The 17,542-nt window shown below is 47.1% G+C and overlaps 1 protein-coding gene across 1 annotated transcript; it reads right to left on the bottom strand.

Annotated features, from left to right (window-relative positions):
* Nucleotides 1-1,039: 1,039 nt before the first annotated feature.
* LOC142802923 (uncharacterized) lies at nucleotides 1,040-6,329 on the bottom strand. Its single transcript, XM_075888007.1, has 2 exons — nucleotides 6,041-6,329; nucleotides 1,040-2,473 (listed from the first exon to the last, which is right to left on the bottom strand). The coding sequence occupies exons 1-2, from the start codon at nucleotides 6,044-6,046 to the stop codon at nucleotides 1,055-1,057; spliced, it is 1,425 nt and encodes a 474-aa protein (XP_075744122.1). The 5' UTR covers nucleotides 6,047-6,329; the 3' UTR covers nucleotides 1,040-1,054.
* Nucleotides 6,330-17,542: the final 11,213 nt, after the last annotated feature.

The following is a 17,542-nucleotide window of genomic DNA, read 5'->3' as shown; positions in this document are numbered from 1 at the left end:
GTGCGTTCACCTTTGAGGAGGAAACGCCTCGGATTATAAAGCTGTATTTTACTATACGTTGGTATACGGAAGACCTGAGGCATGAGTTGTTGTGGCAGCAGCGCGTGCAAACCACGGTGTTTGATTCTCACATTAAAATGACTGAAACAGTTCAATAAACATTTGTATCGGGCCAGTTGGTTTCATTTTAATAGGAAGCTGCGCTTCCTACCAAGGGATTGGGAATGAATTGTTTCATCTTGGTAGGAAGCAAAGATGAAACAATTCAATGTTAATTGAATTGAAAAGGTCCTTAATGTTCATTTAGTGTATTTCCTTATTACTTGGGAACATTCTCCCATGATTCACGACAGACACCTTTTATGAAGTCTGCTTCTCACTTCTTTAGTATATCCAAGGCAGCCTAAATATAAAATGAACTTAAAGGCGTCCCTGCGTATATACTACGGCTATTAAAATACCTTGATTGGCTTTTTGTACTATATAGAGGTCCCAGAAAACGCTATTATTCTTTCTTGGCACAGCAAAGTGGCTTGATCTACACACACATGTACTGACGTTTATCATCGTATAGTAACAGCTGAATGCGAACCTGCATCGAAGTGTTTATTTACGAAGTCTTACGAGCGCCGTGGCTATACCGCGTGACGTCAAAGTCATCTATGTGGCCACCTTATACGATTTCAATGTCTTTTTAAATGTATTTAGATGTCATCTCGAGTATGCTGCTGCTTATGGCAATCTTTGCCTGACCGAAGGTCCGCGTCCAGGCCTGACTTAATCTTTCTCTTCCTTTCTCTGTCTGGCGCCTCGCAAACTTGTGAGGTGGTGTTGGTGGGAAATTAGAAGAGAGTGGGAAAGGTGCGCGCGACTGAAACCCACCGTGTAATCATGCCGCGACGTGTGGAAAATAATAATATTAATAAAATATAATAATCATAATCACACAAAACAACAACAAAAAACACTCGCTCGATCACCGCGGCCCATTTACAAGTCCAAAAAGTTCGCGCCTTTTTCTTTCTTCTGTCGTGCACAGCTCCGCCATGCCCCACTACTTCTTCCTCCGGTAGCCTGCCTCAGTGAGGAGCTTCTTCAGGACGTCGACGGGGATGTAGACCAGGTTGTACCTTCTCCTCGTGTTCCGGCCTCCGTCCGATCCACCGGAGCCGTACAGGCCCACGGGGTAGCTCTGGTAGGAAGGGGTCTGCTTCTCCGCCGATGGAGAGTCCTCCAAGCGGGTGTTCTCCTGAGAGTTCTTGGGGTAGCGGGCGTACAGGGGACTAGCTTCCGCCTGTGAATGTAACTTCCGGGGTGGTGGCTGCTGCGGCTGTTCCTCCTGGTCGGGAACGCGCGACTCCGGCTGCTGGTGCTGCGACATCTCGGGCCTGGACCCCCCGCCCCTGTGATGGTACGGAGACGGCGGCGGCACTCCGTAGACGTCGTCTGCTCCTCCGCTGGAACCACCACTGCCACCGTTGACGCCGCCCGAACCACCGGCCGATGACGGCGACTGGGAGGATGACCCGCCACCGCTAGTGTACTTGGACCGGACGTAGGTCGTCGGGGGCTGAGGTGCCGAGGGTGGAGGTTTCTCGGTGACCAGCTGCGGGTACTGACCACCCGACCTGAGCTGCGAGGAGCTGGTGAACTTGGGTGAGCCGTACAGCGTGGTCTGAGACTGCGGGAGAGACGGCGGCGCAGACTGCTGCTGTTGCTGCTGGATCTGCGCAGGCCGTTCGGGCCGACCGTGCTCGGAGTACTGCGGTGGTCCGTCGACCATGGAGGTCAGCGGGCGCGCGTGGGTCGGACGTTCGTGGTCGATCAGAGGTCGTTCGTACAAGAAGCGAGGGGGCGTGTCCGGCACGACCGACGGAGGCACGTCGTAGCTGACCTCCTGCGGCCTCTTCTCGACGATGTCGAGCGAACTTCCCGGGGCGTAGCTGTACGGTGACTGGGCCTTGGACAGTGACCCGTAGATGTGCTGAGGCTCGCGACGCAGTGGTCGGGACAGCTCGGCACCTCCGTACTGGGTCACGACAGGAGGTCGTCGCTGCGGCACGGGCTCGTACTGCTCGGCGCTATGGTACTTGGCGGCACCCATGGATGAGGACTCGCCGCGCATGTGGTGGTGGTGGACGTGCGAAGGCGATGCATTCGGTGACGAGAACGGTGTGAGCGTTGTCGGGAACAGCATGGCGATGGCCGGGAACCTCCGGCTAGGGGACACGGTCGTCTGCGGCTGGTAGAGCGAGTGATGCGAGCCTCCACCGCCACCTCCGGAGCCGCCTCCGCCACTGGTGATGCTGGGTGGGTTGGCCTGCACGTGGTACGCGACAGACTCGGAGGTCTGCAGTGCCGAGAGTGGGACCCGGTGCAGAGAACCTTCGTTGTTGTCCGACGTGCTCGACTCAGAGCTGCTAAGTGGTGCCAGCAGGCAGAAGAGAAGGCCGCACAGAACCAGCTGTGGTCTCTGCGTGCGTGAAAAGGAGAAGCAGAAGAGAGGGTTTTGATTTTAACTGGCTTATAGGGAAGTTGTGAGTTTTTTATAAATTGAATGTGAAATACACAAAATTACATGCAATGGAGTTAAGACATATGATTAAAGAAAAATGTAACGGGATGACTTTACACGCTCAGATCCCGTCGTGCAGACGAGTAGTCCAACTCTCACCACGCGCCGCCAAAGTAGCGCCGTTCCTAGTTCCGCGGTGATTTATTAAAATTTGACTTCCACAGCATCCACGATGGCTCAGCAAACGACGGTGTACACACCTTCATAAGTTCCGTATATTTCACTTTTACCTGTTTTTGTACTCATGGGGATCAAGCTGACACCGGCATCTATCCAAGGAATAGTTCCGGGATCAAATGCCGACGTTGCTGGCACTTTTGAAAGCGCGTTTTTTCTACTTTGGCGATAAGTTGGTTGAATTGAATTAGGACTTGGTATGTTAAGTGCACTGTCTCCTCGTATGAGAATGCACTCCAGTTTTACGAATTAGGAAATACGCGGGCCCTAGTATACGTCGTCAAAAGCTACGTCTTTACGGTGCTTAGTGCGGGAACTTCAAAATGGCGTCGCCACCCGCATTTCCTGTTCTCGCGTTTTCTCATCTTACCAAGCGTCTTCTCGCAGCAAGCGTGGCATTTTCAGTATTAAGGGGACCAACAAATGACTTTTTTTTTGATGCAGTTTTTTTCATGCGCGACAGAAAGCTACCCTTCGTAGTGATCGTAGCTGCAGTAGTTAATCCCAAGAGCTCGTATACTCATTTTATAAGCATTATTTTTCGATCTGATAGGCTCTGGACACGGTAGTGTCTTTTCATCTGGCAACGCTGAGTATTGATAGCGATGCCGGTAGCCTTTCTGGTGGCTTATGCATAGAGTTTTCCAAAATTAACTAGAGGGCACTCTGGCGCTGCAATCGTTCAGCGACCATGGGAATGACGGGTAGTACACACATTTGCCTAGTCTTCGTACTTGCGGCTTCGTTTATTGCCGGTTACGGTTTTGTTTTGAAAGAAAGAACAAACCCTTTTGAACCTAATGACTTGATTCGAAATGGTAAGCCTAAAAGAATAAGGGTGTGAAGCGCAAACGGTGAACATTTGCTAATTTATGTTTTCGTGGAAAAAAAAACAGCTTCAAGCCACACGAACACACATGGAGCCAGAAGCAGGCCAGAAGTACGAAAGTTAGACAAATGTGTGTACTACCCATCATTCCCATGCTCGCTGAAGCGCCGTGTGTTGCAGCTCCCATAGACACTAGCGCCAGAGTTCCTTCTAGTGTATATTAAGAAACTCTATGGGCTTATGCATGCTATCGGCGTTCTTATTTCGCAGGGTTTCTTGGAATTATGCGGAACTACATTTATTCTGCGCTTTACAACTATTTTTGAAAATAACAAGCCGTTACGATGAGATGGCGTGGCTGAGCTTCCCTACATTTGTACCGCGTCGCCAAGCCAAGTAATCTAAAACGGAACTGCGCATATGTCACGCAAAGGCAGCGCCACTTTAATGCGTACTACTCACGAACGCTTATAAGTATACGTTTATAAAATGCTATCGTTTGCTCTAAAGAATTAAACAATATTTTAGTACTAATTATTAATTGTAGGCCGTGCACATAAACGCATGGTCACGTGACAGGACATTCATAATAGTTTATGTTTTTGCCACCAGAGACGCCACAAGCCATTTTTCGCTATTTTCAATGAAGAAATAAAAAAATAAAAAGCCACTCCTGACGAGAGAAACAGGGTTCGTTTGAGTTACTATAAGGGACAATCTTTCCATCCGCGCAGTCATCTCATTTGATGTTCTGGGCAGCTGTCGATTTCATTAACAGAAAAGTAACTTACTAGTACAATAAAATATTTGTTTCCTACTTAGCGAACAACGATTGTAATACTCAAATGCATTTTGACGCCCCATTCGCCATACATAATCACGCCCCAGCGGCATCTTAGCGGAGCAAACGTTGGGAAAGTTTCAAAGTATTGAAAATTTATAAATTCAGTACAGTGAAGATCTTATGCAGCAGCTGAACCCTATAGGCAACGTGTTTCTGCAACACAACGAAACAAGCCCATTATCTCTATCACAGTAACACCAGCCACGTTTAAAGGTAGCAGCAGGCTACATGTAAGATGTACAAACAAATGGAAATTGATCTTCTTTGACAAAAATCACTTCTCGTAGAGGAGGACCGGAGTATTTCGTCAAGCTGATCAGTTCCATTATCTTGAAAGCGCAGCTAACAAATTAACTTACGTGCGGGCTTTTTTGTTGCAGATCTATCCTTGACTTCACGGATGGCTAATTAGAAATTTATTTTTCAATGAAACTGACTCGAGCTGAGGAGGACGGAAAGCTTCCAGTACGGTTTTCTCTGCTTCTCTAATAAAAAAAAACTGCGTTAGTTAATTAGGGCTCTCACATCGACCTGTTCTATTTTGGGTAACTAATTGAAACTTCGGTTCCACCTAATAAAGCTGATCGCTTTGCCGGAAGAGGTATAATTAGGATACGCGTTTTTTCTACTTGTTTTTTTTTTCTTTATTTACTTTACATCTTTAGGATTTAAGTCAGCCAGCACGAGGCTATGCTACAAAGCTAACCGCGGTTCTTGCATTTTCGATAACGAGCTCGATCAATGATTAGATACTTCAACAGATACGAGTTTGATGAAATTTTTTTAGGCAAGCGCACTGTATGCTCACTGGTATATATCTAGCTGACACAATTCGTTTCCAAAACTATGATTACGAGTTCTCACGGTATCGTCAAATTTTTTCCCAAGTGATACCGCTGCGTTAATCGTTAGCGTGCGCATGACTAAAGCACGCCACAGCCCGTAATCAGAGCTCACACTGTTTTTCTAATGTGGTGTCCTCTGGAACGTTGACAACGCATGAATCCAAGCATTCAGAGTAATATCACTTTGCTGTGACAGGTTAAATAAAACCGTAATCACGAGACAGAAAAAAGCGCGAAAAGTCCACTCTTTTTCAGTAAATGATTCGTCAGTCAAAAAAGTTTCATTTTCTCGTGATTTTAGTGGGAAGCGATGATATTGAAATAGTAGGCATGGTGCACGAGACAGCTCTAAGCTGCTTCCTTCTGCCATGTGAACCCGTTTTACGTTATACCCGTTTTCATTATTATCTCACTTCGGCTGTAAGATACAATCTGGCCATGGTATACGATTCCCAGTTTCGATGCGTATGCGCGGACTTTTGACCGATTAAAAAAAACGAGGAAGAGGCAAATAATCTCGAAGCGCATGATTTGATAGTCTCGGAGAGCCATTTAGCCTTCCTTAACGCCCTTAAGGTACGAAAAAAAAATTGCGCTTCTATATCTTTTTCTTAAAAAGTTTGAAGTGAATCCCGTGCTGAAGATGCAAAACCATTAGCGCTTAGATTATTTTTTTATCCAGAGCGAAATTTGTGTCGCATTATACTTCCCATAATCTGGCACGTTCGTAGCTCACTTTTCGGTGCGCACCACTAACGCGAGAGGCTCACCTTCATGACGTAACGGCGCACGCTACGGAGCCGGTGACGTAGAGATGGGGACTCCAACGCTGACAGCGACCTCAGGGAGACCCGGTCGCTCAGGGCGGGTGTACAACAGTTGGACCTCTTCCCTCCTCCGACGGACGACCCCTACGACGCCGAGACAGCTTCCTTCGACCTTCCAAATTCGGTCGGTCACGGGCGTCGGCGACGTGGCTATAACGTAAACCCGCAACGGGCCGAAACCAAAACAGTCCCTCTGCTCGTGGATGACGATCTTTCCAAACACAGCACAGCAAGCGTTCTCCGCTAGCCCGGGTACGGCACGGTTCCTTTTATATACAGTTGCGATTCCCTTCGCATCGGAAGAAACTGGACCAACGGTACAAGGACCCCCTCTCCACCATATTGCCCCCCTGAATCGAGGGGAGGGAGACGTCGATATAGGGTTCGCATAACCGAAGTTAGGCCTAAATTTGGCACCCTTTCTCACTGTCACAGGCAGCTTCGGAGGGTAAGGGGTAATGAAAGGAACGGGGGGAGAGGGTCTACCGATACCATTAAGGGGAAGCGAAGTGAGGAAGGTGAGAGAAAAAAAGGGGCAAGGTTAATTCGCATTTGTTTGGCGGTGGCGAGCGCACGTGCCATGACGTCAGGGCTGCGGCCCCTGGAGAGCGAGGGAGGGAACAGGTTCGGTCTGCAGACTTCGTGAGTTGGGGAGGGCCCAGCAGACGACACACACGGGAGCGACTTCGTGAATCCAATGTCCCGGTTTTGCTTTTTATTTTTTGTCTTTTCGATGCGGGGGAGCTTTTCGCGCTGTGTACGCCATCCTGCGGAGCCATAGCGAGCGCTTGGCACAAAGATGCAGAGCGACTTCTAAGGAAGAAGCGAATAAACAAACCTATAAGCGAATGAAGCGAGTTCATACATATAGGCTTGGGTATTCGGAATGTCGCGGCCGTGGCTACAGTCTCGGATTGGCACGCACGATGGATAGGCGAGCAGACGACAAGTCGAGATATGCGAGCGGACGACATGCCGAGTCCAATGGCAAAGCACGGCGAGCGAGCGCTGCTCGTTTGTGCGTTGCTCTTCTTTCCTGTTAGCGGTCACATCGGGCTTTTATTTCATTCGCCGGACAGCGTGAGTTTGTCATCGTCTGGTTGTGTGCAGACGATCAGCTTCGGCGTCCTTCGGATGCAAAGATGGCGACGGCAGACGACGTTCTGAAGGCCCGCCTGTGACAGCTCGGAAAAGACAGTCCGGCACTTCCTGTAAGGTCGACATGCTCGGTCTAGAATTTGACACGTTTTGTTTGCTTGTTTGTCTTTTTTGTTTCGCGTAGTGCGGGCCTTCTTGTTGTGGGCAACAGCGAAGGAGTGAAATGTGAATGAAGACGTAGTCTTCCTGCTTCCTAGTGGGGCAGTTCGTGACTGCCTTGAAATTGCTTGTGGCTGTTCGGCTGCGGATATAGGCGTTAAGGTCTTCAACGGGCGCCGATGACCAAAGTACAGATGTCACCTCAATACTATAGTCACAAATATGTGGCAAAGGAGGACTTCGAAATGATCATAGATTGGCAATTTTATCAGTGAGTCTTAATTGTGCCGTCATGTATAAAATAATTACTTGTAAAAGATTTCCTCGATGGAAATGTTGCTTTCTCTTAGGCGTGTCACAATTCGGGATGATGCTTGCACCTCAGTGGTCTCAAGCTATTTCGACGATATCTTCAAAAACCTAGTATTGTTTCTATCTATCTATCTATCTATCTATCTATCTATCTATCTATCTATCTATCTATCTATCTATCTATCTATCTATCTATCTATCTATCTATCTATCTATCTATCTATCTATCTATCTATCTATCTATCTATCTATCTATCTATCTATCTATCTATCTATCTATCTATCTATCTATCTATCTATCTATCTATCTATCTATCTATCTACCTATCTATCTGTCTGTCTGTCTGTCTGTCTGTCTGTCTGTCTGTCTGTCTGTCTGTCTGTCTGTCTGTCTGTCTGTCTGTCTGTCTGTCTGTCTGTCTGTCTGTCTGTCTGTCTGTCTGTCTGTCTGTCTGTCTGTCTGTCTGTGGCAATGAACACAAACAGTAAAAGCTTGTTCACCTCTGCGGCTAGAACCAGTCGCGCCAAAGATACAGCGACTTCTTCGGCTCAATCGCCATCCACTCCATTTTTTTTTCAGTTGAACGACTGCAGTCGGAAACCTCTGAACCAGTCAGATGCGTAAGAGCAGGACATAGGCTTACCTTACAGGGCAATAGCAATGCTAGGAGACGTGAATGCCGTGCGTCAGAATAAGTAAAACAGCAAGAGAAAAGAAAATAGCGAGTACGCCCTGTATGTGGTGAAACAAACAGTACATAAAGTTCCCGGGCGAGCGATTCAAGCGCAGTTATTTTCGCTGGTTTGCCGTCGGGACTTATCATTCTAATAAGTTAATAACACTACTAACGCCACTCGGCAAACGTTGCCTTCGCGCAGTATACGAGGCGGGGGAAAAAAGTTAGCGTGTCTGTATATATGACCGTAAATGGGGCCGCCATATGTGAATCGCACGGGCATCTTTGTACCGCAGATGGAAATGCTGTCGATGCGGAGTGCATACATCAGGCCTTAGGTCGCTCAAGGGTTCAGCTGCGCCGGTCAAAACGTGACGTGAACTTATGCTTGCTATAGCCCGACCTGTATGCATGCGCGACTGACCGTATAAGCGCAGTTTGCGCGAAATATACCCACAGAATCGTGTTAGTTCTCTCTTCTTTTTCGCACGATATGCTTTTATGAGACCAGCAATAATAATAATAATTGCTGGGGTTTTTACATGCCAGAACCGCGATACGAGGTACGTCATGTAGTGAGAGACACTGTGTTTTAGTCTATGACCATCCTGGTTTCTTCGACGTGATCCTAAAATATGAGCACAGTCCGCCGCGGTGGGAGGGATGGCGGTTACGCCAATTGGCTGCTGGCCCGAAAGTAGCGGGTTCGATCCCTTACGTGACGGTCGCATTTAGATGTAGGAGAAAGGTTATAGTGGTACAGTGCGATGAGAGTGCACGTTACAGAACACCAGATGGCCGAAATTTCCAGAGCCCTCCACTCACTGGGTCCCTCATATGTCGCGGTTTCGGCTCGTGAAACCCCAAATAATGGTATGATTATCAAACGTATGCGTGCGAGGGTTGGCTAGCTGTCGTCTATTAGATTATTGCGATGGTGTAATTTATTTATCTATTCAGATTGCTTACATGCTTTTACGAAAGCATACGAGAAAGGGGCAAGTAAGGCTATAGACCCATTGTATGTTTGTAAACACATGTATATAGGCAGGCCATGTCGACATTATGGGCAAAGCTATAGCGACGTCTACACGCAACTTCCGCCATAAGCGCTGAGGGCTGCGATGCGCGCAGCCCTCAGCGCTTATGGACTCAGCGCTTATGGAAGGGAAGGTGAAGCTCTTGGACTAGGATTCAGTGTAACGAAGTGTGGAGTGATGGTTTTCAATGATCCCTGTGATCAGACGGTGTCCATACAAGGCCAAGAAATACCGAGGGTAAGCGAATACAAGTACCTTGGAGTATGGGTAAATGAGAGTGATAGATACATGGAGGTACAGGAAAAAGCCTCGGCAGCAAAGGGAAAGAGGAATGCGGCAATAATGAAGCACAGAGCGTTGTGGGGATACAATAGGTATGAGGTGCTTCGAGGTCTGTGGAAGGGTGTAATGGTTCCAGGGCTTACTTTTGGGAACTCAGTGGTGTGCATGAGGGCAGAGGTGCAATCGGGAATGGATGTAAATCAAAGGACTGTGGGACGCCTCGCATTGGGTGCTCACGGGAAGACGACAAACGAGACTGTAAAGGGCGATATGGGGTGGGCAGGTTTTGAGGCGAGGGAAGCGCAGAGCAAAATAAGGTTCGAAGAAAGGCTAAGAAATATGAAGGAGAGTAGATGGGCAGAGAAGGTGTTCCGTTATTTGTATAGGAAGAGCGTGGACACACAGTGGAGAAAAAGAACTAGAAGACTCACTAGTAAATATACGGCTGGTATTGTAAGCCATATGTCAACAAAGAGCGTTAAGGGAAAAGTCAGGGAGGCGGAGAGGATTTACTGGATGGCAGCTATGGAGAAAAAACCGGCTTTGAGTAACTACCGAAAGGGCAAAAATGAAATAAGGAGGGAGGCATTTTACGATAATTCAAGGGGAAGCGCTTTACTGTTTGAAGCGAGATCGGGTTGCCTTAGAACGCGTATATAGTTATAAAGCAAGATTCAGTAAAGAAGAAGAACAATGCACATGCTGCGGGAAAGATAAGGAAACGGCGGAGCATGTTCTGATTGAATGTGGAGATATCCACCCAGGTGTACGTTTGGGCACGAGCCTACAGGAAGCCTTGGGTTTTAGGGACAACAATGGAAAGCTGAACACACCCGCGATTGAAATAAGTAAGAGACGGTTAGAGTATTGGTGGCAGAAAATTAGAGAGAAAGGACAAAAATAAATATTGGAAAAATAAAATATGGACAGTGTGCCGTAAATGGCAGAGAACTTAAGCTGAAAATTTACATTTTTTCCATTAAGATAGAATTTATCGAAGTAGAGGCATTAGGCCAACATCAAAAAAGAAAAAAGGGTTTTTTTTTTTGTCGAGCCTGGTGGCATACTTGTCACCACCCCGTTATAAAGGGGACGCTCATAGCATCCATCCATCCATCGCGCCAACAAACAAAACTAAGTTGTGAGACGCGACTCACATCCAACCACGACGCAGTTCGTCAGCATACCGTTCTTTTTTTTTTCTCGTTGCTTGACTGAGAAACACTACATGCACCATTGAAAACCCAGCAGCAACTGTGGTAGGCAGAGCGTCTTTTTCCTACCAAGGCAGCGCCACCGCATTTTTGTGAGCTAAGTCCGGTGGAATTTGCCTATACTGGCAGGTATTATTTAAGAAGACGAAATTCATCGGCGCCATCAGATGGCTAGTCTCACAACAGAAATAACTCCCCACCGTAATACTGTTACTATAAACAGCCTGAAGAGATGATGATGATGATGATGATGATGATGATGATGATGACCACCTCATATTGTCACGTGCTACAAAAAAGTCTTCAACTAGAAAGAACTGAGCCGGCGGGGAGACGCACCGAAAACGTGAATGAATGGCGCTCACCCACAAAAGGGGATGGGCCAAGAACCGGGTGGCCGGATGCTTAAGTACTGAAACTAAAACGAATCTTAAAAGTTAGTTTAGATGAAGCTGAGAATAAGTGAAAGTGATTACGGAGGAAGCGCTCAAACCATCTCTGTTTCCTGATTGAAATAACTACGAATCACTGAATAGGAATCTGAATAAGTGAGAATAGACTAACATGGTAGTCTTTTTATTGCATTGATGTAGTCAAAATCCGTAGAGCGTACATCCCTGTGGCAATGCAGTGCCGCCAAGTGATAAAAGTATTTTAACATTTACTACTGTTTTTCATTTCTGCAGTGGCCCCGGGCTTCTGAAAATCTTTTTCTCTGAGAAGAATGACGACGACAGAATAAAAAAAAGTTCAATTGTTTCAATTTTGTTGCAAAAATGCACAATGGGGATGCCTTGACTTCAGCTTTGTTTAAGTAATAATTTAGTTGTGCAACTGCACAGCGCAAACTCGTATAAGTGACTTCTAATTTATGCAATGATAATTTTCCTATTTCGCATTGCAAACAAGCAGTTCTGAACCTTAACGCTGCCACGTAGGCCGTATCTGGTAAAATTGCGATGGCCCGTTGGTCCACTCGTGGATACTGCCGCTAAAGAGTCCGCCCTTTAGTTCGAACGTAACCCACGGTGGCTTGGTACACATAGAAAATGCAGTTTTTGTACGAAAATATGCATGTAGCAGCTCACATGTCAGATTATGATGCCAGCCTCTCATCACGTTCAGTGAAACGATACACGCGTGCTATGCTATGCATCGGCCCCCAGTTCAATGAACGAGACGAGCAGTACGACCATTCCCCGCATGTGTCCATTTTGAATTATGAGCTGTTTGACATCATATCTTCTTTCTTGTTCTTCCGGTATGTATTTTCTTTCGATGCTTAGTATGTATCTTCTTGTCTCCACTCCTGCATGGGCCGTGAAAAGCCTGCAGTATGTTCAAATAATTAAAGAATCTGCCGAAAATTCATTATTTTTTATTATTTTTTCCGTGGCCATTCTCACTCAAGTGAACGTGACATCTCGACATCACCTAGATTGTTTCTCATTTGCATATGCTGTATCTAACGATGTTAAACGTCAAATTCAATCTTTCTTTTTATCTTTTTTCTACTATGTTTGTTTTCTAACGTATCGCCGACGATACGTTTCTCTGCAGTTAGTCCTTGGTTGTTTGTAACCGACCTTATCTTCTTTTTTTTTGCGAGCACCTGACGAATTTGAAACAAGTGCGTTTCAATCAGGCGTCCTTTTGAACTTTCGTGCACATGCGTGAAGTTTACGCAGCGTTTGAGGGCAGTGCTCTCCTCGGTTTTTCATTGCAAAGAAAATGACGGAGCGGCTGGAGCAGCGCTATACTGCTTCAAATATTGCCAGAAACTGGGCGACAGCCGAGTGAAAACCATTCGGAAGATGAAGACGGCTTTCGATGACGACGCTATGATCAGCACACAGATTAAGGATTGATTGATGATTGATATGTGTGATTAACGTCCCAAAACCACCATATAATTATGAGAGACGCCATAGTGGAGGGCTCCGAAAATTTTGACCACCTGGGATTCTTTAACGTGCACCTAAATCTCAGCACACGGGCCTACAACATTTCCGCCTCCATTGGAAATACAGCCGCTGCAGCCGGGATTCGATCCCGCGAACTGCGGGTCAGCAGCCGAGTACCTTAGCCACTAGACCACTGCGGCGGGGCAAGATTAAGGAGCGATATCCAGCGGTTGAAAAATGGCCGCACATCGGCGGAGAGCGAGCCACGCTGCGGTCGACCATCAACATCCCAAAATGTGCAGGTCATTGCCGAAGTGAACACTGTGGTCATGTGGGATCATAGTGTGACTATCCGGGAAATTGCGGAAGAGGTTGGCATCAACAATTTCTCTGCACTTTTCATTATGACCGAAGATTTGGCCACGAAGAGAAGTTGCGGTGAAATTCGTGCCGAAACTGCTGACGGTGGAGCAAAAGCAAGTTCTTGTTGAAGTCTCACAGGACATGGTGCATTTCTCAAGCCGTGGCCCTCACTTCATGAACACCACTATCACGGGTGACGAGACTTTAGCGTACGGGTGCGAGCAGAAAACCAAATCCCAGTCGTCACAGAGGAAGCATTCCACGTCACCAAGACCGAAGAAGGCCCGCCACAGTGTGCAACACCGTCGAAGTGATGCTAAGTGCTTTCTTTGACTCCCGTGGTGTGGTACACCACGAGTACGCACCACAGGGTCAAATAATAATCAAAGAGTACTACAGGGATGTCCTCCGTCGCCTGTATACATGATGCTGTGCGGTACGAGGGACCTGACTTGTGGCCAACAGGAAACGGGTGCACCTATCACGACAATGCTCCTGCACATTTCTCACACTTTGTTCAGACGTTTTCTTGAAAAAAGTCAGACTCCTGTAGTTCCAAAGGCTCCTTATGCCTAGTTCACACTGAAACATCCGCTTTCCACAGCGACCGAATTTCCCCTGCCGCCGAAACACAGCGTCGTTCGCACTGGACGCCCCCCCCCCCCGCCGCCGAATATGCCATCTACTACGGGGCGAACGCGGGATGGATGCGCTGTCAAACGGTTGTTGTCGCGGCTTGCAAACGCTACTACGCTATTCAGTAGTGTATACTTCGACGATTCTCGTACGCAAGAAGCAAGAAAAGACAGTACTGCTTACTTTGCTGGCAAGAGGCTGTCTTGTGATGCACGAAGAGCAGAAAAACCACCGACGCCAGCGGCGTTGGTGGGTTCGTTTTGATCTGCAAGACCGCAACAAGCTCGGTCACGCCAACAGCAAGCTCGGTCACCTATTTCACGAATTACAGACGCGAAGTAGGCGCAGAGTAGGTTAAACTCCCGTTGGTTTCAACATTCAGTTACGTGCACTACGGCATAACAAAGTGAGTAGGGCTTGGCCGCCATTTTTCAAAATTCCTTGACTAGCGCTCCTATTGGTCAGCGGTGACCGATTCGGCGGCAGACGCCGCAAAAATCGGTCCGAGAGCGATCGGCGCGGAGAGGGCCCTTTCGGCGGATCTCGCCGCCGCCGAACCGGATTCGGAGAACTTTCGGCGGCCGGAATGCTCAGTGTGAACGCGGCCTAACTCTCATGATATGGCCCCACCCTGCGACTTCTGGCAGTTTCCTAAACTCAAGGGGACATTGAAAAAAGAGCAATTTCAGACAAAGGCGGACATTATGACTGCAACGATAGCTGACTAAACTCCATTCTGAAAGATAAGTCATAACTCTGATATTGCAGTCTCGCGTTGACATTGTGTGATTTTTCGATCGCTTTATTTTGATTGCACCAGTGTGGTCTCATGCTCCTGGGGAATTTGCCAAGCAATTCTGTACGCTTGGAGCACTCGTGGACGTGGACAAGTTTGTTAAGCGAGTGAATTAACTGGAAAAATTATGTTCCATAACGGGAGCGTTGTTAGAAGTGGATTGACACCAAACACTAAAATATGACTTTCACAGCCACCTGCTCGAAAAAAAAAAACTAGACCAAATCAGCTATTTTTTGTTTGTTCCTTCAGAACAATCTTTCGGCTAAAACGGACGTGGGTTATGGTCGATAGTCAGCACTGGGGAAGCGGTGAATTGGCGAGCTGCGAACTTCGATGCGCTTTCACGTTTTTTTTTCTTCTTTTTTTCGTGCAATATATATGATTCTGGTGCTGAATGTAAATGTGCGATTGTTTTTGTGCTTTTTGTGACAAAAAACAACATTAATAAATTCCAAATTAAACCAAACGTACTATATTGAGCTTCTGTGCCTAGCAGAACACGTATATCGTTAACTTTTCATGCTAAAGCAGCCAAGGTACCACGCTGCTTATTCACGAGAACAAGAGTAAGAAGGCTTCTCCATTGCGCGAACGCGTGGCCGACATGCTACAGATATGCGATATTTCATGCACGGTCTTGCTTACGTAACATCAATCGATCACAGCTTACGACAGCCCAGGCCACTAAAGTGATCAGCTCTTAAAATGATTGATTAATTGCTATGTGGAGTTTAACATCCCAAAACGACTGTATGATTATGAGAGACGCCGTAGTGGAGGGCTCTGGAAATTCCAATCACCTGGGGCTCTTTAAGGTGCACCCAAATCTGAGCACAGCCCTTAAAATGCATGGTCCAATATTCATTTGCTGAAGACGAATCTACAAAAATAATCAACTTCTTTTTTTTTCTTTTCGTACAACTGCATTGATGCGGCACCTGCCGTATGGTAACGTCAAATGACGACGTAATCACACTACAACGATTTACTGCATATATCTGGCGTGTTTACGCCCGACGGTCACTTTTCACATTTCATTAGACATTTTTCCGTAGAAGATCGCCCTAATTTCCTACCGGCGCAAGGCATTTTCGCACAACCTGAGAAAATATGAGAATGTGAGTTGGAATACACGTTCTTTTTACGGCACGAGATCGCCTGTCAAGCCTGTGAAAACACGTAGATTGAACGGGTCGAAGATGTATATCAGTTACATCACAAAAAATTGAGGTGTTAGGTTCGTATCTTGTGCTAAACGTGTCGTTTACTCGTTGTCTCGTGAGACCGCACTTACGTAGGTCAAAGCGGCAGGTGCCTTAAGATGCGCCGTTCAGAGCACAACTACAGTGTACAGTGCAAGTATCCCACCGCTGCAGTCTAGTGGCTAAGGTACTCGGCTGCAGACCCGCAGGTCATGGGTTCGAATCTCGTCTGTGGTGGCTGCATTTGCGATGGAGGCGGAAATGTTGTAGGCTCGTGTGCTCAGATTTGGGTGCACGTTAAAGAACCCCAGGTGGTCGAAATTTCCGGAGCACTCCACTACGGCGTCTCTCACAATCATATGGAATCATATGGTGGTTTCGGGACGTTAAACCTCACATATCAATCAATCAGTGTACAGTGCAGATTTCAAGCCATCTGCTTGTTCATTGCCGGTATTGCGCATGCGCTTCTCAGTTGAGTAATGCTGGCAGCTGCGGCGACAAAATCACGCGGTACATCGTGAAGGCCGAAAAAATTATCGCGAGCCTAAAAGACAGCTACACCGATATTTCTCTGACGCCCCGTCCAGATAAATGGTTGAGGCTCCTGTGGGGCTGGGCAGGCCCGTAGACAGGAACTTTTTAAGCGATGGAGTTAAATAGCTCGTTTCGTTGAAATTCCGGCGTTGGCATCGTCGGTGTTGAGCGAAAAACATTGTTATGCGTGACCGAAAAATTAAGCACGTTGCAAATAAAAATCCTGCGTCAGAGTGGAGATCGAACCCTGGTCGTTTGCGTGTCAAGCGGATGTTCTACTACACAGCCTCGCGTCTGCTTGATACTACAGTGAAAATGACTTCCTCTGCTTGGAAATGCAGTGAACGTAACTTGCATACTTTACAAACACACGTGTCCTGTATACGTGCTCCACAATACAACATGAAATATTGAAGTAATAATACGTGGTACAAGCGCCCATTGCCAACATGTGATTATAATAATGAGCTCGTGGCTTAAAGCCGGTCACCCACTACAAAAGGCACACACGCTATGGCGCCTATTCCATTAAGGCCACGTAGTGGGTGCACAGCAAGTTCGAAAAGGTTTTATGCACTAAGTGATTCACTGTAGAACAGGATATCGCGTTCAACTCCGTCCTAAAGGCGAAGCTTTAGGGGCCCCTAAAGTTTTTTTCCGGGGGTGAAGGGGGGCGCACTTTCTGAAAGGCTGGACTATTTGAGAAAAACACCTATTTTCATTATTTATATTCCCTTTTCATAAAATATCAGGGGGGGGAGCTTGGGCATACGTGCTTCCCCCTGGTTACGTGCCTGGGGCTCGAGAATTGCGGTTACCTGCTTGCTTTGCGCTTCGAATGTCTGCCTTTCTGTCACACTTAGCTTTTTTAGTTGTTTTTGTTGCCTGTTGCGTACTTGCCGAGCTCTCAGAACAATTGCGATTCATTAAGAGTAACCTATTCCTAATGCATACCGTAACCTCTCGTGAAAGAGAGAGAAAAATAAACGTTCCTCGATAAGTAGCCAGTTAGGGAAGATAGGAAGATTCCCTATTCCATGAACCTATGGCTTAGACTTCCCGCCGGGCCTCCGCGACAAGTTGGCGTCACAGTGCTCGACTATAGCTAGGTCCGGCTTGGAGATCGCAGCCGTCCACACTTCGCTGAGGTGATTTCGGAAGGTGTCTGTTGCTGCTGCTTGCCTAGGGCAGTGTTTCTTCCTGTGCATTGCAGTACAAGGTG

Source organism: Rhipicephalus microplus, chromosome 3 (assembly GCF_043290135.1).
Source record: "Rhipicephalus microplus isolate Deutch F79 chromosome 3, USDA_Rmic, whole genome shotgun sequence".
Classification (NCBI taxonomy): domain Eukaryota; kingdom Metazoa; phylum Arthropoda; class Arachnida; order Ixodida; family Ixodidae; genus Rhipicephalus; species Rhipicephalus microplus.
Note: the sequence above shows the minus strand (reverse complement) of the source record. Positions and strands in the feature narration are given on the sequence as shown.